This window comes from Harpia harpyja, chromosome 14 (assembly GCF_026419915.1).
Source record: "Harpia harpyja isolate bHarHar1 chromosome 14, bHarHar1 primary haplotype, whole genome shotgun sequence".
NCBI classification, from domain to species: Eukaryota; Metazoa; Chordata; class Aves; order Accipitriformes; family Accipitridae; genus Harpia; species Harpia harpyja.
The window spans coordinates 1,501,608-1,528,050 of record NC_068953.1 but is presented as its reverse complement, the minus strand read 5'-3'; the positions used below and the strand labels follow the sequence as shown (position 1 = coordinate 1,528,050).

Sequence of the window (26,443 nt, the reverse complement as noted above, 5' to 3'; positions counted from 1 at the left end):
CACTGGATCTTGAAGTCGGGGGGCAGCAGGCGGATGTTGGAGACAGCGATGTGCCCCGTGTCCCCATCGTCAAACTCCACCATCACCGCCTCGGGCTCATCCTCCTCCTCGTCGCTGGAGGAGCCTGCGGCACAGAAAGGGCTGTCGGGATGGGGCAGGGGTCCCCCACACCCCCCCGCCCCGCCGGCCGCCCGCGGCCGCTCCTCACCTCGCACCACGTTCCCCGGATAGAGGCACCGGGATTTCTGGCTCCAGTAGGCGCAGACGCGAGTGCCCGGCGGGAGGCTGCGTCGCGACTGGGGCCGGACGTCGAGGACCTGCGAGGAAGCGGCGTGCTGGGCTCCGCGGGGCGTGCTGCCCGCCGGGACCCCCGCCCCAGCCCCCCCCCCGCCCCGCTCACCGCCTCCTGCAGCAGCTGCTCCTGCGAGTAGATACGCTGCCGGTTCCCCCCGCTCGCCTTCGATGATGATGCTGTAGCTGGAGAGGGGGCACAGAGCGGGGGGGGGGGGGGCTCAGCACCCGACCGGCCGCCCCGGCATCCCCCACCCGCGTCAGGGACCCCCCCCACCCCGGCCCCCGCTCACATGTCGGGGGGCTGGATGGTGCGGACGCTGCCGGCGTAGAGCAGGCTGTCCTCCTTGGGGATGAGGATGTGCAGCCCGTCCCGCAGATCCTCCTTCTGGATGGCACAGACGTGGGGCAGGGGGGAGCGGCGTCCCCCCCCGTGCCGCCCCCCGCCAAGCAGCCCCCCTCCTCCTCCTCCTCTGAGAAGCTGCTGTTGTCATCAAAGTCAAAGTCGTCCTCCACGGTGAAGCTCTCCAGCAGCTTGCTGACCGCCCGGCCCTTGCACTGCGGGAGAGGGAGCTCAGGGTGGGTGGGGGGCACGGCCGGGGGGGGGTCCGTGCCGGGGCAGGGGTCCGGCTCCTGCCTCTCACCTGCTTGGTGGCCACTTTGCTCTTCACCTTGGCCAGCTTCTTGCCCTTGCTCAGGATGGTCTTGGCGCTCCGGGGGGAGAGGGCCAGCGAGAGCGCCCCGTTCTTTCGCTGCGGGAGGGGGGTCAGAGCTGGCCGACAGCCCCCCCCACGGCGACCCCAGCCCTCTGGGGCCCACCGGTGCCCCCCAACCACCCCAGCCCCTGCACCCCATGGGCTGATCGGTGCTCCCAACCATCTCGGTGCCCCCAACCATCTCGGTGCCCCCAGCCCGTGCACTGGTGCGCCCCAGCCCCACCAGCACCCACTGCCTGTGCAAAACCTGCACCCACCCCTCTGCACCCCCCCCCCCAAGGTCCCATCAGTGCTCCCCTGACCCCCCCAGCCTCTGCCCCCATCCCTCTGCACCCCATGGTCCCATTGATGCCCCCCCCAGCCCCACCAGCACCGACAGCCTGTGCAAAACCTGCACCCATCCCCCTGCACCCCCCTCCAAGGTCCCATCAGTGCTCCCCTGACCCCCCCAGCACTCCCAGCCCCTGCACCCATCCCTCTGCACCCCATGATCCCGTTGGTGTCCCCCAACCACCCCCAACCCCTGCGCCCATCCCTCTACACCCCATGGTCCCATTGATGCCCCCCCCCAGCCCCACCAGCACCCACAGCCTGTGCAAAACCTGCACCCATCCCTCTGCACCCCGTAATCTCATCGGTGCTCCCCAACGACCCCGGCACCCCCAGCCCCCGCACCCCACGGTCTCACCGAAGCCATCCCCAGCCCGTGCAAACCCTTGCACCCATCCCTCCGCACCCCACGGTCCGTGGGTGCCTCCCCCCCCCCCTCTGCCCCTCGCACTCACCCTCAGGGCCGACTGCAGCACCTTGCTCTTGCGCGTGGCTTTCTTCAGCCTCTCGCTGGCCAGGCGAGCCCCCTCGTCCCTCGGCCCAAAGTGCCGGGGGTCGGTGCCGGTGAAGAGGCTGCCGGCGGGGGTCGGGGCGCTGGGTCCGCTGGGGGCCGGTGGCCGGAGGCTCTCCTTGGGCTTAGCCTTCAGCTTCTTCTTGCCGCCCTCCTCGCAGCCGCCCGCCTTCCGCCGCGCCGGCACCTTCTCCAGCTTGCCAGCTCCCGGCTTCACCGGCCGCCGCTTGATCTTCACCTCGCCCTCGGGGCTGCCGAGGCGGCAGGGCCCTGGGGGGGGGGGGAAGCGGGCTCAGGGCATGCACCCGGGGAGGGGGTCCTCATCCCCCATGTCCCCCCCCCCTACCCCGGCATCCCCGCGGGGCGATCCCGTTACCTAGCAGTCCCTGCCTTTCCTTCTTCTTCTTCGCCTTTTCGTTGGCCTCCATCTTCACCACGGAGGACGGCGAGGGTCCGAGCACGGCCACGGGCACCGAGGGCGGCAGGGACAAGCCCGGCTCATCGTCGCCGTCCTCGCTGTCTGTGTCCCCGTCGTGCTCATCTGCAAGAGGAAGGGGGGAGCAGTAAGGGACCCCGTGCACCCAGGGGTGGCCCCTGCACCCCCCCCCTCCATGCCCAGGGAGATGCTGCTTCCCCGTGCAGGATGGCATCAGCTGGGGACCCCCGGCACGAGCCACCCCCCCCACCCCTGCAGCTGGATGTACCCCCCAGTCCTGGCCCCTCGTCACCCGCTCCGCACCCCCAGCCCCGCGCCGGACCCTGCACCCCCAGCCCCGCGCCAGCCTTACCTTTGAAGCCCGCCGGTTGGCGGGGGTCGGGGTCCTGCGTCTGGTACTTGGCAGCCTTGGAGCTCTTGGGACGCGACAGCTTCTTCTGGATGCGGCCGGCAGGGTTGGGGTCTTTCCGTCGGAAGGGGCTGATGCCGGCGGGCAGCCCTTTGCTCTTCACCTTCTGCTTCAGCTGCGATACCTTGTGAGCCACCTTGCAGGCCAGCTTGCCTTGCGACCCGCTCTTCTTGCACCGCACCTTCTCCTGGGGGGGGGCACAGGGAGGTTGGGGGGGGGGCTGGCACCCCACCCCCCCCCCAAGCCCCAGGGTGGCATTTGCCGGTGGCAGGTCCGGACTCACCGGGGAGCCCTTAAGGCTGCCGAACGCCGCCTCGGCCAGCTTGCTCCTCTTCTTCTTGGGCTCGGGGTCTCCCCGCAGCTCGGCGCACAGCAGGGACAGGCTGGTCTTCACCGCCCTGGTGGGGAGCGCGGCGTGGGCACGGCGCCCGCCGGAGCCCCCCCCCCTCCCCAGCCAGATCCTGCACCCACCCCAGCTGGATCCCGCACCCCCGGCTGCATCCTGCACCCCCCGGCCACCGCCAGCCGCCGGCTCCCCTCCTGCTTTCCCCCCCTCCCCGTAACCTTCACTCGCTCACTAATGTTTTGTGACATAAAACCTAGAGATTAATTTTTTTTTCTTCCCCCCCCCCCCCCCCCCCCGTCTTAATTGAAGGAACCATTTAGCGCAGATTTAACTGTTATTACCGAACGGGGGGGCCGGGGGCCGTGCGCGCACACACGCTCCAAGCGTGTTTGGACTCGCTCGGAGGATTTATGCAAATGGGCCTGTCGGGAGAGGCAATTTGTAGCGGAGAAGGACAATTATACAGGGCCCGGGAGTGGGGAAACGGCTGCGCCGGGCGGCTAATGGGTAATAATAAAGCGCCGGCAGCGATGAACGCCGCTGCAGCGTGACCAATGGCTTTATACGGCGCAGATAAAGAGGCTTTTATGCAACGCTGCTCCCGCAGCCGGCGGGAGGGGGAACACGGTGCTGCCGCCCAGCCGAGCCCCCCCCCCCCCACTCCGCCGCAAGCGGGTCGAGAGCGGGAACGCGCCGGAGCGAGCGGCCGGATCCCCCGAAACGTGGCTCCCGCTGATGGCGGACGGGGGGGGATGCGACGGGGCGGCCCCCTGAGCACCGCCACCCCCGCGGCAGGACGGCCAGACCCCCCGGCAGCAGGACCGGTGGCCCGTCCCCGGGGACAAGGAGGGCACGCGGCGCCGGTCACTCACTTGACCTTGCGGCTCTCGGCCCTGCCCAGCGTGCTGGAGTGCTTGCGCTTCCTCGGCCGCCCCGGGCCGCGCCGCGCCGGGCTCCGGGAGCTCTCGTCACGCCTGCAGCCGCGGCAAGACCGGGGACACCCTGAGCCGCGCGGCCGCCGCAGGCGGTGCCCCTCCGCCGAGCCGGGCTGAGGATGGCCCCAAACTCATCGCACCGGTGACCGCCACTGCTGTCCCGCTCGGTGGAGGGCGCTCCCTCCCTGACCTCCCCGCTTCCCACAGGATGCCTCCCCCTCTGCCCCCCCCCCTCCCCAGCCTCGGAACCCGACCACGACGGGGACGTACTCGTGGTCATGCCGCCTCTGCAGCTTCACCAGCTCCCGCTGCTTCTCCTTGTAGCGGCGCTGGAGCTCGGCCAGCCGCATCCGCACCTCCACCTCCTGCGTGTTGAGCTGCTCGATGGCCGCCTTCAAGGGGCAAACCTGGGGGCCGGGGTGGGGAGGGGGGTGGACAGCTCGCAGCGCCGGCAGCCTCGGCCCCGGGGCTGAACCGGGCACAACTCATCCCACCTCCCGCCCTCGCCGCACGCGAGGAGACACTCACGGCCTTGGTTTTGGGCGTCCAGGTGTACTTGCGGCGGGGGATGCGGGCGCGGGGCGGCGGGGAGGTGGGCAAGGGGCTGAGCGCGGGGGGGCTGTCCTCCCGGCTGGCCGCCTCCACCAGCGACCAGGCGGCCGCCACCGTGGCCAGGTTCTGCAGGTTGAAGGCCAGCAGGTCCTCGTCCTCCCCTGCCGGGACGGGAGGTCAGCAGGGCCGGCGCGGGACGTGCCCCGGACCCCCGTGCTGCCCCACACGTGCTCTTGTGCAACGGCCCCGCGCACGCCACGGTGGCACCGGCACCACTACCGGGGCCATGCCGGGATGCGGAGGGGTGTCTGTGGGGCGGGGTGTGCCGTACGGCACGGGACCATGCCGTGGGGTGCCATGTATGAGCGGGGTGCCCCGGGGCGGCCGTAGGGTGACGCAGGGGTTGACGGTGGGCGGCGGGACGGTGCACAGGGCGCTGCGTGCGCGGCACGGCCAGCGTCCTCGGGCGGCCGTGGGGCCGGGGGGGCAGCGGACGGGGGGGCGGCTGGGGCCGGGCGTGCAGCAGCGGCCAGCAATGAACTCATCGGCGAACGGAGCCAAGGCCGGGGCTGGGAGGGACGCGGTGACGTGACCCATCCGGCCACCCCATCTGTGGCGGGGAGCGGGGCCCCACGGTCAACCTCCTCCCCCCCACCTCCGCCGCCCCACAGCGTCGCGGCCCCGTGCCACGCACGGCCACGGGCAGCGCCGAGCACGCCGGGCACCGCCGCCACGCCACGCGCCCCGCCGTGCACCACCCGCCCGCGGCAGCGCTGGGGACGCGCGCCAGGACGGCCTTCCCTTCCCCGCCGGGGCCCCCGGGATTCCCTGGGGAAGCCGAGCCGGGAGGGAATCCCGGCGCCTGCCTGGAGCCAGCGCTGGAGCAGAGCCCCGGAGACGGCCCTGGGGCTTCGAGCAGGACCCGACCGCCGGGCACCGTACGGCACCGCACCACCGGCACGCGTGCAGGCCGCTCGCTCCTCGGCCGCCAGCGCGCGTGCGACCCCGCGCAGCAAACGGGCACGCAGCCCCGCGCCGCAAATGCAAGTACAGCCCCCTGCACCGAAAACGCACGCGCAGCCCCCTTCTCCACCGCGCGACGCGTGCGCTGCCCAGCCCTGCTCGTGCAAGAGCTCGTGCAAGAGCAGCCCCGCTCTCGCGCGGGCCCCTCCACGGCGCAGCTCCTCCATTGCACACCCGCTGCGCAACTCCTCTGTTGCACGCCCTGCGCAGAGCACCCGTGGGCGGGCAGCACCGGGACGCGCGAGTGCGGCACTGGGGGGGCAGCGGGCACCGGGAGGACAGGGCACCGCGGGGGGGGGACAGACAAGGGATGCCGGGGGGCACCGGGGGCCGCTCACCTTCCAGGGCCAAGTCGCAACGACGCCGGCGCAGCTCCAGGTCGGCGAGCTCGCTGAGCAGGGCGATGCCGGGGATCCCTGAGGCGTGGGGAGCGGGTGAAGCGGGGGCCGGGGGGGGTTCCCCAGGCGAGCCCAGCGCCGGCAGCTCCCCCAGGTCGATGCCAGCGGCAATGAGCGCTTCCAGCCCGCCGGGGCAGCCCTGTCGCCCAGTGGAGCCGTCGCCATCCTCCTCGTCGCAGCTGCCCTCCGGCTCTGAGCCATCGCTGTTGGCCTCGTCTTCCTCCTCCTCCTCCTCCTCCACGGTGGGGGCCAGCGGGGAGGCCCCCACCACGGGCACCGGGCGCTGCTGCTCCGGCGGGCTCTGCTCCGGCGCTCCCTGAGCCGCCTCCCGGCGCACCCCAAAAGGCACCGGCGCCCGCTCCTCGGCGGCCCCCGCGGCCGGGGCCGGACCCCGCTCCCCGCAGAGGGGTCCCGGGGCGAGGAGGAGGTGATGGCGATGCAGCAGAGCCCCGGGACCCTCGACCATCGCCCCGCCGGCCGGCGGCTCCCGCGGGGGGCCCGGCTCCCGCAACACCTCGCCGGCGGGGCTGAAGGTCCGCGACTGCTCGGGCTCAGCCGGCGGGGAGCCGGCGTGCATAGTGTCAGGGTCAGCCGGCTCGGCGGAGTGCGCCTCGGAGAAGCCCATGCCGGCGGCGGGGTAGCTGTAGCCGGGGGGCAGGTCTGCGGGGAAGCGGGCGATGCTCAGCGGGGAACCCCCGGCACCTTCCGGCACCGCGGCCACCCTCCTCCTCCTCGCCGCCCCGGGTCCTACCTGGTTCCAGGGACTTGGGGTAGTCGCGGGGCGGCTGCCCCTCTCCGCGCTTGTCCTCGCCGTCGCTGCCCTTGCTCTGGACGGGCAGGGGGCTGTCGGCCGGGGAGCGGGGGGCCACGGCGGAGCTGGCGGCGGGGCAGACGGGTAAAGTGCAGGGGGCCGCGGGGAGGGCCACGGGGCACTTGGCCGGGTGCCGCAGGGCCGGAGAGTGGCAGCAAGGGGACAGCTTGGGGGGCCCGGGGGCTGCCGAGGACAGGCCCTTGGCCGGGGGGTTTAAGGCAACTGCTTTGTGGGAGGGTTTGAGGGGCTTCTCGGGACCCCCGTCCTCCAGCTCCAGGGGCTGCTCCTCCGGCTTCCGCTGCGGGGGACACCGAGGTCGGCACACGCCAGCCCCACCGCCCGGCCCCTGCCCCCCCAGCCCTGCCCAGCACCCTACAACCCTGCCCTACATCCCAGCCCTGCCTCCCCCAGCCCCACACAGCCCAGCCCCATAGCCCAGACCCTGCCCCACTGCCTGGCCGCAGACCCCCAGCCCTGCCCCACATCTCACGCAGCAGCATCTCACGCCCCAGCCCCACATCCAGCCCCATATCCCCACTCTACACCCCAAACTCCAGCCAGCCCTGCATCCTCAAGCCAACCCTGCATCCTCAAGCCAGCCCCGCATCCCATCCCACACCCAGCCCCACAACCATGCACCCCAGCCCCCCTGACACCCCCATCCCCGCCGCCCCCAGCCCCCTGGGCACCTGGACGTGCGCCTGGCGCTGGATCTCGAGGGCCTGGGCCGCCCGCTGCTGCTGCTGCAGGGCGTAGAGCTCCTGCTGCCGCAGGAACTGGGAGCGGGAGTACACGGGCAGCTGCCCCGTGTGCTGTAGGTGGGCGCCGGGGCCCCGGCCCGGGTACATCGGGGGCCACAGCGACGCCTGGTCCATCACGTCGGCTGCCGGTGGTGGTGGTGGGGGGGGGGTGTCAAGTGGGGACCCACCTTGGGGTCACCTCACAGACCCCAGTGGTGCCCCCCTAGCCCTGCAACCCTGGCAGCGCCCGCAGGGACCCCATCTCCCACCCCTGCACCTACAGCAGCACCCACAGGGACCCCATCTCCCACCCCTGCACCCCTAGTTCCACAGCAGCACCCCCAAGGACCCCATCTCCCACCCCTGCACCCACAGGGACCCCCATTTCCCAACTCTGCATCCCCAGCAGCACCCACAGGGTCCCCCATCTCCCACCCCTGCACCCCTAGTTCCACAGCAGCACCTGCAGGGACCCCATCTCCCACCCCAGCACCCCCAAAAGCACCCACAGGGACCCCATCTCCCACCCCTGCATGCCCAGCAGCTGCAGGGATCCCCATCGCCTACTCCTGCACCCCCACCAGCACCCCCAAGGACCCCATCTCCCACCCCTGCACCCACAGGGACCCCATCTCCCACTCCTGCAGCCCCAAAAGCACCCCCAGGGACCCCATCACCTCCCCACCAGCACCCCCAGCCCCAAACCCCACAGCAGGTACCCCCAGGACCCCCCGGCACAAGGCAGAGGTGCCCGCGGCCATCCCCCATCGCAGCCTTACCCAGCGTGTGGGGGGTGCCGTGGGCGGGGGGCTCGGTGGGCAGGATGACGAGCTGGGCGGGGGGGTCCTGGGAGAGGGGGAAGACGGGCTGCATGGTGCTGGGCATGGAGGCGGGGAAGGCAGGCGGCAGGTTCTGGTGCAGCGCGGGATGGCCGATGCCTGTCGTGCCGGGGGGGGGGCCGTCAGCACTTGGGGAGGGGGGGCAGCACCCCACTTCTGGGTGGGGGGGCACAGCACCCAGCCAGCCCCCCTCCCACAGCTCCCCCCCCCATCCCCTTTGCCGGCGGCACTGACCGTAGGAGTGTCCCCCCATCCAGATGGAGGGGCTGCGGGTGCGGGGCAGCCAGTGCGTGTGTGCCGGGTGGGCATGGGCGGCGGGGTCCCCCCCGAGCTGCCCCGCCGGCAGCGAGGAGCCCCCGGCGATCATCAGGTGGGGGGTCAGCTCCCCGGGACACCCCCCCGACGGGTGCATCCGGGCGAACTCCACCAGGTCCTTGTTGTCCCTGCGGGAAGAAAGGGGGGGAACACGGACACGGACACGGTGCGTGGGGCAACGTGCCGGCACCATGCGCCGTGCTCCCCAGTCCCCCCCACCACAGCACTTACTGGAGAAGGAGCTCTCGCCCCGGCAGCCCCAGGCGCTCCTCGCAGAGCCGACCCCGCTCCTCCTCTGCCTCCAGGTCGATGAGGTGCATGGGCCGCGCGGTGCCCGCTGCGCCAGGGACGGGACGGCGGCATCAGCGCGGCACCGCCGACCCCCCCCCCCCCGCCACCCCCCACCCTTCCCACCGGCACCTACCTTTGATACCGGCGGCCGCCCGGCCCTGCCGCCCGGAGCCGCCGCCGCCGCCACCGTAGGAGGGCTCGGGTCGTCCGAGCGTGTCCTTCTGCCGCGCCACGGCCACGGCGATGCCGACGGGCGGCTGTCGCACCTCGCCCTCGCCGGGGGCCAGCCCGTCGTGCTCCCGGCCGCGGGCGCAGTCCGGCCGCTCCAGCTCCGGCTGCCCCTTCCCCGGGGGGAATTTGGCGTCCTGGTGGGCGCAGCTGCCCTTGACGCCCCCCAGCCCCACAAAGGGGGGGCCCTTCTGCCCCCCCAGCAGCGCCTGGTTGCTGTATTTCAGCAGGTTCTTCATGGCCGAGACCTCATCCGCGGCGGCCGGCACCTCCTGGCCCAGCACCGGGCCCTGAGTCATCAACGCAGCCTGCTGCAGACTCGTGCCGAAGGGGTCCAGGTAGGGTCCCTTCCGCTCCTCCGCCACGGCCAGGGGGGGTCCCTGGCCCTGCACGCCCCAGGGGGGCAGGGGGGGCCCGCCGTAGCCCAGGGCGCTCAGCTCCAGGGGCTTGCGCTTGCCCTCGGGGCCGGCGCCGGCCGCCTCCGTCTCGGGGTGCTGCTGGTGCCGGATCCGCGCCACTTTCTGGGGAGCCGGCCCGGGCGGGGGGTCCTTGGGGGGGCCCTTCTCTAAAGTGCAGCAGGAGGGGCCGACCCGGACGCCCAGCGGGTCGGGGCGGGCGGCGCGGGAGCAGTCGGGCGCCGGCGGCACCTCGAAGTAGCCCTTCTCCAGAGCACCCTTGGGTGCCGGCCCCCGGCCGGCGAAGGGGGGCCCCTCGGCCGCCCCCCCGCCCAGGTACTCCAGCCCCTTCAGCCGGGCGCCGGGACCCCCCCACTCCAGCCGCCGCTCCGCCGGGCCCTCCGCCTTCAGCGGGTGGTGGTGGAAGGGGCCGCCGTAAGCGGCCGGGGGCTCGGCCCCCGCCTCGGCGTGCCGCTCCTTGCCCTCGACGCGTTCCAGCCCGCCGGCCTCCGCCGCCACTTGGAAGGAGCGGCTCTTGTCCGTCAGGTGTCCCACCGAGGGCACCAGCGTGGCCCCGCTCAGCTTCAGCTCCCGGCCGGCCGGCTCCGGCAGCGGGCACAGCACCTCGGGGCCGGCGTGCAGCTGCAGGCAGGGGAAGGAGCCGGCGGTCGGGCCGAGCGGGGCCGGCCCGGCGGGCACTGCGTAGGAAACGGCGTGGTGCAGCATCTGCCGCCGTTCCACGCATTCGCCGTAAGGCTGGGGCACCTCGGGGGCGCCCGGCTCCCGCTCGCCCCGGCACGGCTCCTTGGCGTTGCAGCGGCCGGCGCGGGGCAGGGCGCTGCCGGCGCAGCTGGGCAGCACGGCGCGACCGGCGTCGCCCTCCAGCCCCTTGGCACCCAGCAGGCAGGAGGCGAGGTGCTTGGGGCGGCCGTCGCCGGCCCCCCGGGGGGGCAGCGCTTCCTTGCAGTGCCCCTCCGGCGGCACCGGCAGCACCGCCTTGTGCCGCTCCTTGGGGTCCTCCTCGGGCGGTCGCTCCTTGGGGTCCCCCTTGCCCACCTTCTCCTTGCCCGCCAGGAAGCGGTCGTAGTCCTTGGGGGTCTTGGGCAGGGGTCCGGCCTCCCGCTCCCGGCTGCAGGAGCCGGCGGGGGGCCCGGGGGCGGCACGGGCGATGCCGGGGAAGCCGTGGCCAGCCGGGAGCAGGGCGGGTTGGGTGGGCAGGTTGCGCAGGTAGAAGTTATCTGGAGGAGAGGACGACGGGTGAGCCCCCCGCGCCACCCCCGCCCCCTCCGCCAAACAACGGCGCGAGTCCGGGCACCCGGGACCGCGGCCGTGCCAGCGCCGGCTCCCCGCTAACGAGGGGAGGAGCAGAGGGGAAGGCACGGCCTAATTAGCTCCATTTCCCACCCAGACAATGTTCCCTATTAAGCACCCGCCACAATATTGTGAAAAGCGAGAGCGGCGGCGGCAGCTGGGACGGGTGCCCACCACCCCGCGCCCGCCGGCCCCGCTCCTCCCCGGGGACCCGGCGCTTGCTCCGCCGACGACCCCCCACCCTGACGCCGGGCACCGGCACCGGGGACGGGCGCTGAGCCCCCCCACCCGCGCCTGGCCGGGGACACGTGCCCCTGCGGGCAGACCCCGACCAGCCCCGGAGGCTGCGGGTTTGCGGTGGCACCGCGGCGCCGTGCCGGGACCCCGGTACCTGCCTTTCTGGCTCTCGTAGAAGCGGTGCTGGCCATAGAGGACGTTGCTGTTGCCGTGGTGGTCCAGGTGGCTCATGGGCAGGAAGGTGGAGGCCAGGCTCCCGGAGAAGCGGGGGTACCCCGGGGCTGGGGACACGGTGGTCAGGGGGGCCAGGGCGCGCTCGCGGGCGCACGGCCCCCCGCGGCGTCTCCGTGCCGTGCCACGGCGCGCACCGCGCCACGGCAGCGCGGCCACGCGCCGCTCCGGCTATAAACGCTTTGCCGGAGCCTGTAATATCCCCTGGGCGAGGGACACCCCCGCTCCCCCCCCGGGAGCTGCCGCCGGGCTGAGACCCCACAGACTCGTGGCGGCGGTGGCCGCATCACGGCGGCTCGGCACAGCCCTTGCAGGCTCGTTAGCCGGCGCGCTCGGATGGGCTGTCCGTCAGCGGCGGGTGCTGTGCTGCCGGAGCCGCGTGCGCTGCCCGGCTCCCCCCGCGCCCCCCCCCGGCACGCCGCGCAGGCCCCGGCACGCCGGGAGCCAACTGGCAGCCGGTCAAACTACCAGCTGGGCTGGCTGCCAGGGCCCCGCGCCAATACCACCTCCCCGCTCCTTAACTCTGTCAGCCCTCGCTCCGGCCGCTCAGGTGGGGGACGGGGATGCCGGCGTGCCGCGGGGTGCCGGGGGCAGCACCGGGCCGCGGGGAGCCCCCGCTCCCCGCCGCGTGGGGTGTCTGCTTAACCGAGGCTGTACGTGCAGCCCCGGGGGTCCCCGCGCTGCAGCCTGCCCCGGCACGGGGGTCCCTGCCGCTGGAGGGGGGCGCAGCCCCTGGTTCACCACCAGTGACACGAGCTGGCCTGGCCTCAGCCCAGCTCCTGGCACGGGGCGGGAGTCTGCAGCCCGGCACGAGGTTCTCCGGCCCGCCCTGAGCACCGATTGCCGGGGGCTGAGCCTGGTCGCCGCGGATGCCCGGGGGGACCTGCGGGGCACGCCGCCGGCCGCGCACCCCCCGCCGCCACCCCGAAGCGCGCTGGGTGCCAACCACGTGCCCGTGCCGGCCGGCTGCCACGACCACCCCGTGTGCCGGCGCCTGGGAGGTCCGAACCCCGTCCGTGTGGGCGACAGCTGGACGTCACCCACCGGCACCGGGCAGAGCCCCAGCCGCATCCCGGCCACCCTGCAGGGACACCCTGCCCACCCACCCCGGGGTGCTGCCACCCGTCCCTGCCCCGGCGCCCGCTCACCTTCGTGGGAGTGCGAGAACCAGATCTGGGAGGTGCCGGAGTGGGGCCCGCGGAAAGCCGGCTCCGGGGGGGAGGCGGTGGGGCCGGCGGGGTGGAGCCCAGGCTGCTGCTCAGGAAGCCCCCCATGAAAGAGGAGGCGGGCGCGTTCCCCATCAGGCCGCTGCCGGCTGCGGTGGGAGAGGAGAGAGTCAGGGAGGGCTGCCCGTGCCCCGGCTCGCACGCCCGCCCCGCCGTGCCGCCACGCTCGCTCGTGCACGCTCGTGTGCACACGCCTGCTGCAGGGCTGTGCGCAGCCCACACTGCATTTGTGCATCCCTCGTGCACGCAACGCCTCTTGTGCACGCACGCTGCTTGTGCACACGCATCCCTCGTGCACGCAACGCCTCTCGTGCACGCACGCTGCTTGTGCACGCCTATCCCTCGTGCACGCAACACCTCTCGTGCACGCACGCTGCTTGTGTGCGCGCATCCCTCGTGCATGCACACCCCTCACATCCCCTCAGCCCCATGGGGCTCAAACACACACTGGGGCGTGAGGCGCAGCAGAGCCGTGCGAGGGGCACCGGTGCCCTGCCCTGACCGCGTGTGCGTGCCCTGGGCACACCACATGTGTGCCGGCACATGGGAGGCTTTGCACACGCGTGTGGCTCCCCACGCTGCTGCTCTCCCCCCGGTTCCAGCAGCAGCTCTGAGCCGCCGTGTGACACCGGCTGCCCCCGGTACCGGGACAAGCCCAACCTCCCTGGGGCCCAGGCTGTGCCGTGCCGTGGCGAGCTGGGCCATCCCGCTGCCAGCATGGGCAGCTGCCCGGCCGCGGCAGCCGGAGCCCTGCCAGTGCCCAGGAGGCGATGGGAGGAGGGCTGGGGACACTGGGATGGCCACCTGTGACTGGGGCAGCAGCTCCCCGGGGCCGCGACACCGTGAGGGGTTGGGGGGCAGAGCCGTATGCGCGTGCACATGCCTGTGTGCACGCGTGTGCAAGGCAGGGGCAGGCGTGTGGGGAAGACGAGGCTGGCATGGGAAGCACAGGGCAGGGGGGGCAGCCCCCACCCCGACTCCGGCAGCCTCCCCCGCAGCCCCGGGGGGCCCCAGCACCCCCCGGCGAGGCGCAGGCCAGCGTTCCCCATCCCGATCCCCACCCCAGCCGAGCCGTGAGATCATGATGGAAACATCGGAGCCGGTGGCCAGCGGCCGGGCAGGAGCCGGCGGAGCAGGGGAGGGGGGAAAGCATCGTCCACCCCTCGCCGCGTGGCCCTACTCCCCGCGTCCCCGTGTGCCGACGTGGGCTGGCGGGGCCGTGGCCGCCCGCCCCCATCCCCGGCACGGCTCGGCACGGCTCGGCACGGCGCGGTGCAGAGGAGCCCGGGCTGGCCGGCCGCCCGGCCGGGGCAGGAAGCGATGCTTTGCTCTCTAAGCCGGCCCACGCTCCCCGGCTAATCCCTCCGGGATGCCTCTGGGATGAGTGTCGGGGATGTGGTTTCAGGCAGCTCGATCCTTCCTGCGCCGGCCGGCCGGGGGCCGAAACCGGGCAGGGGCCGCGTGGGCCGGGGGCACGGCCGCACCCTGCCCGTGGCCCTGGGAACCGGCACCGCTCGCCCCCGGGGCCGGACACTGACCCCCCCCCCACCCCGGACCGGCACACACCGGCACGGGTGGGCACGTCCCGCCGGCCGGCCAGGCTGCGCCAACACATCCCGGAGAAGCCGTGCCCCGTGCTGCCCGCGGGCAACCGCCGCGGCGTGCCCCCAGCCCCGGCCGTGCCGGGGGACCCTGCCGCGGGGCGTGGAGCCGGCAGCGTGCCGGGCGGCTGCGCCGGGCAGGAAGCCGAGGTTTCCAGAACGAGCCTTTTCTGGAAGCTGTGAAACAGGCTGTAAAAAAATAACACACACACACATACACACACCCCCCCCCCCGCCGATGGCGGCGGGGCCGGCTGGCGCGGAGCGTCCCGGCGGGGCTGGTGGGGCCGCGGCCACCGCTCCCCACACCTCCCACCCGCTGACTCACACCCACTGGCACGGCCGGATCCCCCGGCGCGCTCTGGCCCCGCGGCCGGCCGCGCCGTTCCCACCCGCCTCGCACGCCCGCACGCATGCACGCTCGCCCCGGTCCTCGCACGCTCTGCCCCGCGCTGCCACAGCCCAGCGTGGCGTGGCATGGCTCGGCATGACATGGCGCAACTTGGCACGGCACGGCACGGCGCGCGGTCAGAGAGCGGCCCCCCCCCCCGGCTCTGCCCCCTCTGGCCACGGTGTCGGCGAGGACAGGGACGGGTCCCTGAGACCGTGCACAACTCATCTCACTCGTGAGCAGGCAGTGCCAGGCACAGGGCCGTAGGGCCGGCTGCCAGCACCGGGCAGATGGGCAGCAGGGTCCCATCCCACCCCCCCTGCCACCCCCCCGGCAGCGTCAGCCTGGGAACTCCCTGGCCGGGCTCCCCGTGGCCAGCACCATGAGTCAGCCCCAACCGGCACTGCTCCCAGCTCCGGCACCGGCACGGCCAGCAAGAAAATCCCCGTGCCAGGCGCCAGTGGGGAGGGAAGGGTGGCCCCGACCATGGACACCGGCCCCGGCCTCCGGCAGCTTTTCGGGGGCTGTGCGGGGCTTTGCACCTCATGCCCGTGCCGGGAACTCCCAGCAGCTCTGGCGCAGCCACGCAGGCGCCGCACTGGCCCCGGCCACCCCACAACCGTCCCGGCGCAGCCCGGGTCACGCCACGCTCTCCCCCACGCTGAACCGGACCCTGTGACGTGGCCGTGGTTGAGACGGGAAAGGAAACTGAGGCAGTGGAGGGAGCGGGGGTATGCCGGCGGGTTTTGGGGCTGGTGGTGCCCAGGACCCCCCAAACGGGGCGGGGGGAGGCGGCAGCCAGAGGAAAGGGTTAAGAGGGAAGCGAAGCCGCTTCCCCCTCATCACCGCCAAACCGCAGCCGGTGGGGAGGGCGGGGGGGGCTTTTCGCCTTGGCCTCAAATCCACAGAGGGTCACACATGTGACAAGCATGCCAGGTCTCAGCACGACCGCACCGACAGCGCCGGGGGGAGATGCAGGCTGGGGGGGGGGGTGGGCATTGGTGGGACCGGGAAGGTGGGGCAGCAAGGGGCGCTTCCCCCCCCCAGCCACTCTTCGCCCCCGCGCCGAGCGCGGCACAGATGGGAATGTGCCGGGAAGACGGAAAGTTTTCCCCGCCAGCAAGCGGGGCCAGGGCGGGTGTGGGGGGGCTGCGGCCCCAGGGGGGGGTCACTCCGGCCACGGCTGCTCCGGCCTGGCAGGTTTCTGGGCCGGGGGCCGGCGGTGGGGTCCCCAAGGCGGTGCTGCCGGGAAAGGGAGGGGGTCCCCAGCTCCCCTGTCCGGGACACCCCAGCCCTGTCCCTCCCCACAGCTCCGGAAAGGTGGGGGCTGCACCCCACCAGCCCCCCCAGTGTGGGCGCACAGCTGCACCCCGATACTTAGGGGCTTCGTTTTGAGGAGGGGGGCGGGGGGGGCTGCAGCCCCCCAGAGCCCCGGGCACAGCCCGGGCGAGGTGACGGTCCCTGAGTCCCCGCGGTGGCGGAGACGTGCGCGGGGCGCGGGGTTGGGTTACTCCCTCGGCTATTTCGGGGCTGGAACATTCCTAGCGGGGCCAGGGCCGCACGCGGAGACGCCGGGAGCTGGCAGGGACCCTCCCGCACCGCGTCCCCACGGCCGGGCACCCCGGGGAGGTGTCACCCCCGGTCCCTGGACCTGGGCAGGATGCGGCCCCCGGGCCACCCCCCACCACGCTTTGCGACCCACGTGGCCCCTTTAAATATTTGGCAAATAGGAAATAAGTGTAATATAATTTCCTCGGTGTTATAATTTAAGATTAATCCATATTGTTATGGCACTAAATAAATGCTGTAATATTGAAATGCAGTTCAAATTAGCTTGACAGAGTGCCAGAAGTACAATTAAAACGTTATCCGATGGGTAATCACACGGCAGTCGCTCCGTGCTAAGTGCCACTCGCAAGCTGTCAGCTTTCGACGGAGGGAAGGGGAGGCTGGAGCCGCCGAGAGGCTGCGCGCCGCCGCACGCTTGCACGCTCGCCGGGGCCGTGCGCCGCACCGGGGCCGCGTGTGCACACGCCGCTCAGCACACGCAGCTTGCACGGGGCTCGCGTGGCTGACGCGCGGGGCTTGCGCGGGGCTCGCGAGGACGGCGCACGCTGCCTGCACGGCCGCTGCACGCGGCTCGGTGCACGCTCCTTGCACGATTGACGCGCGCCGCTCGCGCCGTTGGCGCACGCTGCTCGGTGCGTTGCCGCCCGTGCGGCCGGCACGGACGACTCGCACACCCGATGCATGACTTGCACACCGGACACAGGCGGCTTGCAAAGCCCAGAGGCCATTTTGGGAGCAGCCGCGAGCCCGGCACGGGCTGGGACCACGGGGAAGCCGGGGAAAGCCCAGGGGGTCCCGGCGTGCCACCCCACACAGCCCCACAGGGGCCTGTTGTCCCACGGAGGCCAAGCACGTGGACCCCCCCTGGGGAACCCCCCGAAACTTGGGGCCCACGGTGGCCCCGTATCACGTGCAATCCCCTGCAAAGCATCACACCCGTGGGGTCCCGGGCTGCCCGTGCACAAAGCGGGAGAGAGCAACCCCGAGGGGCTGCGAGGACTCGTCCCTTCCCTCCCCCCGGGGTCAGGGGACCCCAGCACCCAGTGGGGTCCGATCCTGCCCCGGGGCGATGCTGCGGGGCAGGCAGGGCGGCAGGCAGGGCCGCGCTGTGCCCATCTGTTTCGTTTTAGGGAGCGGATAAAGAAGAACTCCAAGAATGAGATTATTGGGTGAGTGTTTATTTACCGCGGGGGGCGGGGGGGGGGGGGGGCCACGCAGCCCGTGTGAATCTCTGCAGTCACCGAATCGCCAAATCCTGCTATTTTTATTTTCTGCTGTAATTCCCTGCTCGGCTGTCGCGTATCGCTGCCATCAGCGCCGGGAGAGGAAGCAGCTGGGGGGGGGGGGACGGGGACATTCTGGCTGAGGGGGTCCCGAGGAGCCAGGGGTGCCCAGAGGGGCACCCAAATGCTCCGTGGAGCCTGTCCGCACCCCTCGTCCCCATCTCAGGGATCAGCCATGCACGTGGCGCTTGGTCCACGGAAACTGGTGGTGGCACTGCCGGCGGGACTGCCCCCAGCCCCCCCGGCACGGGACCCCCCCAGGTCAGACAGCCCTGGGGCTGCAGGCACAGGAGGCAAAGGCCGGGTGCCCGCAGCCCGGGGTGCTGAGACCCCCTTCACCCCCCCAGTTTGGGGCAATCAGCACATTTACCGGCGGTGACCGGGGCTCACGGCAGCTGCCCGCATCACGCGGCGCGGCTGCTCGAGCTGTCCGTCCCCCCCAGGCCCCAGCGTGCAGCGGCGTCTCCGCACGGATGCAGCTAATCGCTAACGAACAGATGAAACCACTCTAGGGTAATTCCACAGGATCTGGGGTTCTCCGCATCCCGCTCTTCCCGCCGGACACGCGCGCGTGTGTGTGTGTGTGTCCCTGGCCACCCCGGCACGAGTGTGGCTAACGAGGAGCAGACGAGTTAATCTCAAAATCTGTTTTAACTTTGACACCTACTTTTTAAAATGCGGCACATGCGGCGGCGCGGCCGGGCTGGCACGCGGTGCTGAACGGGGGAGCTGGGAGCCCCCGCGCCGCGGCCGTGCCGGAGCCGTGCCGGTGCTATGCCGCGGCCTCCCAGCCCCTCGTCAGACCCCGTCTTCGATCATTAATGAGGAAGCTGCGATGTGGAGCGGCTGCAGTGCCGGCACCCAGCCCCACATCGCCACCCCGGCCGGGGGCCACCGTCCCCACCTGCCCCCCGCCAACCCTCCCCTCAGCCGTGCCGGGGAACCGCACAGCGCCCGGCCTGCAACTTAATCCAGGGAGGGGGACAGCTGCGGGAGCCCAGCCGGCCACCAGCGCCACGCCGCCGGCTCACCGCCCCGTCCACCGTCACTGGCATGCACACCTGCACCGGGATGCACACCCGCACCACCACGGCCGGGCTGCACACCGGCACCCGGCTGCAAACCGGCACCGCCACGGCCGGGCTGCACACCCGCACCAGGATGCAAACCAGCACCGGGCTGCGAACTGCCCTGGCCAGGCTGCAAACCGGCACCAGGCTGCAAGCCGGCATGCAAACCGGCACCACTGGGGTCAAGCTGCGCACCGGCACCGGGCTCCACACCGGCACCGGGCTCCACACCGGCACCGCCACGGCAGCGGTGCTCCCGGCAAAGCCCGGCGCTTGTGTGAGCCCCCCCCGGCGCTGTTACACATTGCAATGTGCCGAGGGCTCCGCCGCGGTGACAAACAGCCCGACGCAATTTCAACTATGTATTAGTCCATAAAAACGTCAGAAGGGCAAAAATTGAGGCCCCGGCATAAAGCATGGGCTCGGCCGAGCCTCGGCCGAAGCCTCCCGCCCCCCCGCCTGTGGCGGGGGCGTTGGGACCACCGGCCCCGCTCGGCACAGGGATCGGTGCGGGCGTGCCAGGGCGGTGGGACCGCGACCCCCAGCCGGGCTGCGTCCCCGGCAGCGCCACGATCAGGGAGCGAGGGCTGCACCCTGGGCTGGGCTCCCGGCAGCTCCGGGGGTCCCCGTCCCCCCTGACCCGCCAGCACCGGGCACAGCCGCGGTTCCTCACGCTCTGGCCCCCAGCGCCGCCTCGTGCCATCATTTGCATGGTCCCGGTGCCAAAACCAGACGCAAACCGAAGCATTTGTTTGCAATAACTGCGCAGCCCTGAATTATGGCTTTAATAAAATCAAGCTAAACAGTTTTTATCTCCCCTTCCCAGGGCGGCCTCCGGCCCCCGGCACTCGGCAAAGGCTCCTGGGAGGTGTAGTCCGGCCCGCCAGCGGGAGCCATTTGGGGGAGCGTGGCCGGAGCCCCCCGTGGCCGGCGCGGTGCCCCAAGGCTGCCGCGTGCCGCGCCGGCCCCGCCACCGCCACGGCCGCCCGGCAAACCGCGGGCTGGCTTTATTTGCTGGGTGGGGTAATTATCAATCATCGGCGTTAATTACCGCTCCGCGCGCTGCCACGGCTCCCGGCCCCATGGCACGGCCGTGCCGCGGGGACGCCGGGGTGCCGGGCCTGGGGACCCTCCTCCCGCCGGCCCCAGCACCGCGCTGGGCACTAAATTATCATTTTTATTTGCTCAAGCAACGTTCCCCTACGCGCGGGAGCCTCCGAGCGCGGCTCGCCGGGATCGGCTCCGGCTGCGCCGGCCCTGCCAAAGCCGGGAATATTTTTAGCTCTTTCTGTTGTTGGGTTTGGCTTCTCTCTTTTTTTTTTTTTTTTTTTTTTTTTTTAAGGCAAGTTTCTGCCGGGGTATTTTTAGCCTGATCCATGTTATTTTAACAACCTCCATTGCATTCGGGCTCCCATGTGTCGCCCAGGCCCCGGCGGACGCGAGGGTCCGGCCACCGCCGCCATGGGGATACCGCCACGCCGAGAAGCCAGAGGGAAGCCAGCGGCACCCCAGCGCCGGCGTCCCCCGGGGATCCCCACCCCCGGCCACCACGAGCCAAGAGGGGCTGAGCCCCCACCCTGGTCCCCCACCCTGGGGACGGGCACCGAGCCCCCATCCGGGTCCCCCACACCCCAAAGCTGGGGAGAGGCCAGGGTGGCCCCCACCCCCCCCCCCAAGCCTGGCGGTGGTCCCGGGGGGCCCGGCCGCAGCGCGGGGGCCGCCAGCACAAAGCGAAACCGCCCCGGCTGCGGGCCCGATCCGGCGCCGCCTCCCCGGCACCCCCCGGTGCCCCCCGCTTTCCGCCTCCTTCCAGGAGCCGCGGGCCCCCGCCGCCACCCCCCCGCGCCGGCCCGGCCGTGCCCCCCGCCCTAATCCACGCACTAATTGTAATCCCATTAAAGCAGATATAATTTTATTAGTATTCACAGCTCATCAAGGCGGCGACAATAACCGGCGCTGCCGCTGTGCCGCGGCGAGAAAACCGCCTGCGCCGGCGGGAAGCGGGGGGCCCTGGGCAGCGCCGTGCCGAGCCGGCACGCTGCTCACCAGATCCGGCCCTGCTCCCGCTTCGGCTCCGTCCCGGAGCTCGGTGGCAGCAGACGGGCTTCCCGCTGCCTGCGCCCCGCTGGCCGCCCCCTGCACCCTCGAAGCCCCCCTCCCCGCGCCGTGCACCCCGCTTTAGGCACCCTGCACCCCGCTTTAACCCTGCACGGCCACAGCCGAGCGGCCTCCGCGCACGCCGCCGCAGACAAAGCCGAGCGAGCGGGCAGCGCGCGCCGTGGATGCCGGCGCGGTGGCCGGATCCGGCGAGCCCCATCCCGGTGCCGGCACGGTTGGCCGTGCCGTGCTCGGCCGTGTGCCGCGCTTTGTCCGTCTCCGGCAGGACACCAGCTGCAGAGGCGAACGCACACCCTGCAAACCCCTTCTCACCCTGACACTTCGGCGCTTTATATAGAGCCGGGGTTTGCTGACCTTTCCCCACCGCCGCTGCCGCACCACGGCACCGCCGCGCCGGCCCCGCGCATAACGGCCTCCTTGTTCGCCCAGAAAACGCTTCCTTGTTCAGGCACCGGGATCTTGCCGGGCCGGCCCGGGGGTCGCGCTCCTCCCGCGCCGGCAGAACGGGCGAGCAGGGAAATGCCCCCCGTGGACGTCAGCCCCCACCCCCAAATCCACCGGGTGCGGTGACAGCGGGATCAGCACAAAGGGGAGGCTGAGCCCCCGGTGTCGTGCCGGACCCCCGCGCCCCTCCCGGCCCCCCGCGCCGCGGCCGCCCCGGCCCCTCTGACCTGTGTGCGTGGCCATGGAGATGGGCGCGGGGAAGTACTTGGTGGGCTGGAAGTGTCCGGGGGGCTGCACGGCACCGTGTGCCGAACCCGCCACGCGCCCCGTGCCGTGCCGGTGGCCCAGGCCGCCCCGCTCCGACAGCAGCCGCGGCGGGGGCGCGAAGTCACGGCCGTCCATGCCGGGGGCACCCACCCACCCGCGCGCTGCCCACGGGGGGCACGGCGGGACGCCGACGCGGCTCCTCGGCGCGGCCGGCGATCCTCAGCGCCGCGGCGGGCTGGGTTCGGTGGCGGCGTGCCGCGCTCCGCGCCGGGGCTCCCGGCTCATCCTCCGCTCCTGGCGCAAGGGAGAGAAAGGAGAGCGTGAGAGCACGGCCAGGCCGGGGGGGTTCCGCCTCCCCCCCCCCCCCAACACCTCCCCAGGGCCCCCGTTCCCCCCAGCGCACAGGTCCCCAGTTTCCCCAGTACACAGCCCCCTTTTTCTCCGGTATCCCCGGTGCACGGGCTCCCCGATTTCCCCGGTACCGCTCGTTCACGGTCCCCGATTTCCCCGCCATCCCCGCAGCACAGCCCCCCCCCCCCCGCTCCCCATTTCTCCCCTACCCGCGGTTCCCAATTTCCCCAGTAACCCCCATGCACGAGCCCCAGTTTGCCCAGTACACGGCCCCCCCCGTTTCCCCGGTACTCCCGGAGCACGGCCCCGGCCTCCCCGGCCGCGGCTCTCCCCGGGGCCCGGCCCCGCTCCCCCCCCGCTCGGGCCCCGGTGCCACCCCCCCACCCTCGCCGCCGCTCCGGGGCCCTTGTGCCCCCGGTGCACGGCCCCGTCCTTCCCCCGCTGCTCGGGCCCCGGTTCCCCGGTGCTCGACTCTTTTACATTCCCCCCCCCGGTGCTCGGGCCCTCGGTTTCCCCCCACCCCCCCCCACCCCGGCGCACCGACCGTAGTTCCCCGGTGCTCGGAGCCCGGTTGCCCTCGCTGTGCGCGGGGCCCCGTCTCCCCCCCCCCCCGCTCCCCGGTGCACGGAGCCTTCCTCTCCCCCGGGCTCGCCCGGCCCCGGTTCCCCGCCGCACGGCCCCTCCTCTCCCCGGCTTCTTCCCCTCCCCGCTTCCCTCCGCCACGGCCGCCGCGCTCCCCGGTATTTCCCCGGTGCTCGGGGTTTTACGTGTCGTCGTCCCCCCCCTTCTCCGGTACACGACCCCGGTACCGGCTCCCCTCCGCGCCCCACCGGAGCCCGCCCGAAGCCGAGCACAAGGCCGCCCGGTGCGCCGGGCCCGCCGGGGCATTGTTCTCGGCAGCGCCGGGGCCGGCGGGCCCGATCCGGCGGAGAGACCGAGCCCCGCCGGGGACGGGGCCGGGGCCGCGGCGAACAAAGGGGCGCGGAGCAGCGAGCGCGGCCGGGGGCCACCGGTTTCCCACCCATCATCCCCCCCCCCCCGCTCCACGGACCGGGGCTGCGCGGCTGCGGGCGGCGGAACGAGCGCGGCCGTATTGTGGTGGGGGGGGCGGCGGAGCGGCGGAGGGCAGCCCCGGGGAAAAAAAAAAAAAAAAAAAAAAAAAAAAAAAATGCACGGACAGCCGGGAGGGGGGAGGAAAAAACAAAAAACAAAAAAACAAAAACAAAAAAACCAAAACAACAAAAACAACAAGAAAAAAAAAGTGTGTGTTTTTTTTGAATAAAATTGAAGCAAAGCAAAAAAAAGCAATTTTTTTTTTTTAAGGTAAAACAACAACAACAAAAAAATGATAATGCAATGCAAAAAATTTTAATGGGAAATCGTTTAAGGGAAAAACATTTGACGCGAAAAAATTTCAATGCAAAAAAAGGTTCGACGCGAGAAATGTTTTAATGCGCAAAATTTTAAGGCAGGGGTTTTTAACGCCAAGATTTTTTTAAATTTTATTTTATTAAGGCCAAATATATTGTAACGTAAAAAATTAACGCCCCCTCCCCCAAAAAATAGTATTTTAATACCAAAATATAAATTAACGCCAAAGAAAAAAAAATATTGTAACGCCCCAAAAAAAAGCCAAAAAAATATTTCAATGCAAAAAAAAAAAAAAAAAAAATGCCGGAGAAAAATTAAGGCGCCCAAATAAATAAAAAAAAAAAAAAAGAAAAACAGAATAAACCCTACCAAAGCGCCCCCCGAAATTCCAATAACCCCCCCAAACACCCCCACCGATCACCCCGACCACCGCAGTTACTTACCGGAGGGGCGTTCCGCGCGCGGGGCGAGTGCGGTCCCGCCGGCGCGGGGCGGCCCTGGCGGGGTGCGCAGCGTGCTCCTGCCGGTGCCCGTGCACTGCCCATGCACCGGCTGCTCCTGCAGCAAAGGGAACCGGGGGGGGGTGGGGGGGGCGGGGGGGGTGGGTTGGGGGGGGTTGGAAAGGGGGGGGGTGGGGGGGGGGTGGGGGGACCCCGCCGCGCCTCCCCGCTCACGCCGCGCACTCCGCCGAGGCGACGCGCCCCGCATGCTAATAAGCGCGTGCCCCCCGCGCGCGCGCGCGCGCGCGCGCGCCCCCGGTGATTGGCCGCCGCGCGGCGCTCGCGCCCCGCCGGCTTGCAATCCCCTCCCCTCTTCTTCTCCCACTCCTCTCCCCTCCGCGCGCCCGGCGTCAAGGGAAGCCCTTCCTATTGGCTGGCTCCCCGCCAGCCGCCTGCCAATCAGAACGCGGCGAGGGTGGAGACCCTCGACGGCGGCGCCTAATTCAAGCCCGGCGGATGAATGGGGAGGGGAGGGAGGAGGGAGGAGCGCGCATGCGCCGCGCAGCGCAGCGGCGGGGGTGTTGCGTTGCAGCGGGGGTTGCATTGCACCTTCGGTGCAATGCAACCCCCGCTGCAACGCAACACCCTCCCCCCTCCTCCCCCGCCCCCGGGTGCTGATTGGCTGGCCGCCCGCCAGCCCGCTGTCAATCACGCAGTGTAAACAAGGCGCTGATTGGCCGGCCCCTGCCAACAGCGAGGACGGGCCCCGCGCGCGGTTTCAAGGCGGCCCCCGGCCGGGAAAAGGGAAGGGAAGGGAAGGGGGGGGGGAAGAACCGGGGGCTGTTTCTAGGCTCCCCCCCCCGGGCAGACCCCGAGGGCCGGGAGCGGCGCGGGGGAGATCAAAGGCGGCGGCGAGAGGGGAACGGGCCGGAGTCCGCCACCGGCTCCGCCGCACTGCCGGCAGGTCGGGGGGGGGGGCAGGGGGTTATAAGGGGGGGGACACGCAGGACTGCAACGCTGGGGGGCCCTGCGAGGTGGAGGTTTGCGGTGTTGGGGGGGTGGGGGTCCTGCGGTGCGAAGTTGGGGGGCTGTGCAGTGGGGGGGGGGGGTGCAATGCTGGGGGGCCGTGCGGGGCGATGTTGGGGGGCTGTGCAATGGGGGGGGTGCAACGTTGGGGGGCCGCGCAGTGTGTGCGGGGGTGCAGTGTTAAGGGGGCTGTGCAATGGGGGGGTGCAATGCTGCGGGGGCCGTGCGGTGCGATGTTGGGGGGCTGTGCAGTGTGGACGGGGGTGTGCAATGCTGGGGGGCCGTGCAATGTGTGTGGGGGTGCAGTGTTAAGGGGGCTGTGCAATGGGGGTTGCAATGCTGGGGAGCCCTGCAGTGCAATGTTGGGAGGCTGTGCGATGCAGAGGGGGGAGTGTGCAATGTTGGGAGGCCGTGCAGTGTGTGGGGGGGTGCAATGTTAAGGGGGTTCTGCGGTGCAATGTTGGGGGGCTGTGCAACGTGGGAGGGGGGTGTGCAATGCTGGGGGGGTGCAATGTTAAGGGGGCTGTGCAATGGGGGGAGTTGCAATGCTGGGGGGCCTTCCAGTGCAAGGTGGGGGGGCTGGCTGTGCAATGTGGAGGGGGGAGTGTGCAATGCTGGGGAGGCCACACGGTGCAAGGTGGGGGGGAGGCAGTGCAATATTAAGGGGCTGTACGATGCAGGGGGGCTGCACGGGGTGAGGGGAGCCGGGGGCCGTGCATCCCTCAGGACCGTGCAGCGGGAAGGGCGGCGAGCAGGCGGCGGAGGTAGAGCAGCGGCGGGGAGGCCGGGGCTGGTACCGGGAGCAACGGGGGCTGACGGTGCCTGCCACCGCGGGTCCCCGGCAGGGCGCTGCAGGTTGGTTTCTTTTTTTCGAAATAAAAGGACATAATTGATTGAAAATGCTCAAATAAATCTAAATAACTTGTAAAAGCTATTAGATTACAACGGAGCTATTCATTACGCCGGGACGACAATCGAGTTAGGAGGGCAAGCGGCCGGGGGACGCGGCACAGCCCGTGGGGACTCTCCGGCATCACGGCCGCACCGCGCCCCGGCACCGCACGGACAGACCTGCGCACACCGGGACGTACGAACGCAGCACGCTCCTGCACCCGCCGGGACGGGGCACAAGGACAGCCAGCTGGGGCCAGCCGGCTGCACCGCGGGGCACAGCCCTGGCACACGCTCTAGTGCAGGGGGACGTGCAGCTGCAGCAGGGAGCGATGCACAGGGACACATGGACACACGCCCAGAGGGACGCGGGATCGCACCCAGCCTCCTCCACGGCCGCGGTGCGAAGGCCGCGGTGCCAGTAGGCACCGGCGCGGTGCAGGCAGCGCTGCCCGGGGTGAGCACCGCGGTGCTGCGGGCCCGTCGGCACAGCGGGGATTTCTCCTCCACCCGGGTGAGGAGTGGGGCGGGGGCCGGGTTGCAGGAGGGGAGATGTGCTGGGACCCTTGGGGGACAGACCCTCGCTGCATGCTGCCCCCCGAGAAGTTCTTTTTTTTTTTTCCTGGATTATTTTCCCTATGGCGTTTCAATGCAACTGCTGGAGCAGAGCAGCCTGGCCGGCACGGGCTGAGCACTGCGGCCAGATCCGGGGCTCCCACTCGCCTGGGGAAACCTGCTGTGGGGAGTGGGGCTGGCCGCATCCTGACCATCCTGGGGAGCATCTTCCCGTGGATGTTCACGGCAGCGCCGAGCTGCAGCCCATAGTCACCCCCGCGTTCTGGGAAATGTGCTAAAAACATCCCTGTTGGATCCCTCTCCATCCAAGAAAGGCATTCCGGCCTGATAAATAACATTACGGATTAACCCAGCGCACAGAAGCAACGCCGAGCGGCAGCGCGAGGCAAATCCCGGCGTTGGGGTAACGGTGTGCCGGGTGCCAGCAGCCCGGTGGGTTGGGGCCGGCATATTGTTCTGCTGCTGGTGGCCGGG

General features: G+C 71.1%; 1 protein-coding gene across 1 annotated transcript in view; it reads right to left on the bottom strand.

Moving 5' to 3' along the window:
• The window catches only part of BAHCC1 (BAH domain and coiled-coil containing 1), a 28,169-nt gene extending 4,556 nt beyond the window's left edge, over positions 1 to 23,613 (bottom strand). The window contains 26 exon segments of the mRNA XM_052808964.1: positions 2 to 124; positions 209 to 317; positions 401 to 448; positions 450 to 477; positions 585 to 744; positions 747 to 849; positions 936 to 1,043; positions 1,793 to 2,118; positions 2,225 to 2,389; positions 2,637 to 2,880; positions 2,977 to 3,091; positions 3,912 to 4,013; positions 4,245 to 4,381; positions 4,503 to 4,687; positions 5,888 to 6,607; positions 6,699 to 7,056; positions 7,448 to 7,641; positions 8,278 to 8,436; positions 8,572 to 8,780; positions 8,884 to 8,989; positions 9,077 to 10,804; positions 11,273 to 11,395; positions 12,494 to 12,589; positions 12,592 to 12,660; positions 21,275 to 21,608; positions 23,480 to 23,613. Of these exon segments, the coding sequence (XP_052664924.1) occupies positions 2 to 124; positions 209 to 317; positions 401 to 448; positions 450 to 477; positions 585 to 744; positions 747 to 849; positions 936 to 1,043; positions 1,793 to 2,118; positions 2,225 to 2,389; positions 2,637 to 2,880; positions 2,977 to 3,091; positions 3,912 to 4,013; positions 4,245 to 4,381; positions 4,503 to 4,687; positions 5,888 to 6,607; positions 6,699 to 7,056; positions 7,448 to 7,641; positions 8,278 to 8,436; positions 8,572 to 8,780; positions 8,884 to 8,989; positions 9,077 to 10,804; positions 11,273 to 11,395; positions 12,494 to 12,589; positions 12,592 to 12,660; positions 21,275 to 21,449 (5,890 nt within the window). The 5' untranslated portion in view covers positions 21,450 to 21,608; positions 23,480 to 23,613.
• Between the last annotated feature and the right edge of the window lie 2,830 nt (positions 23,614 to 26,443).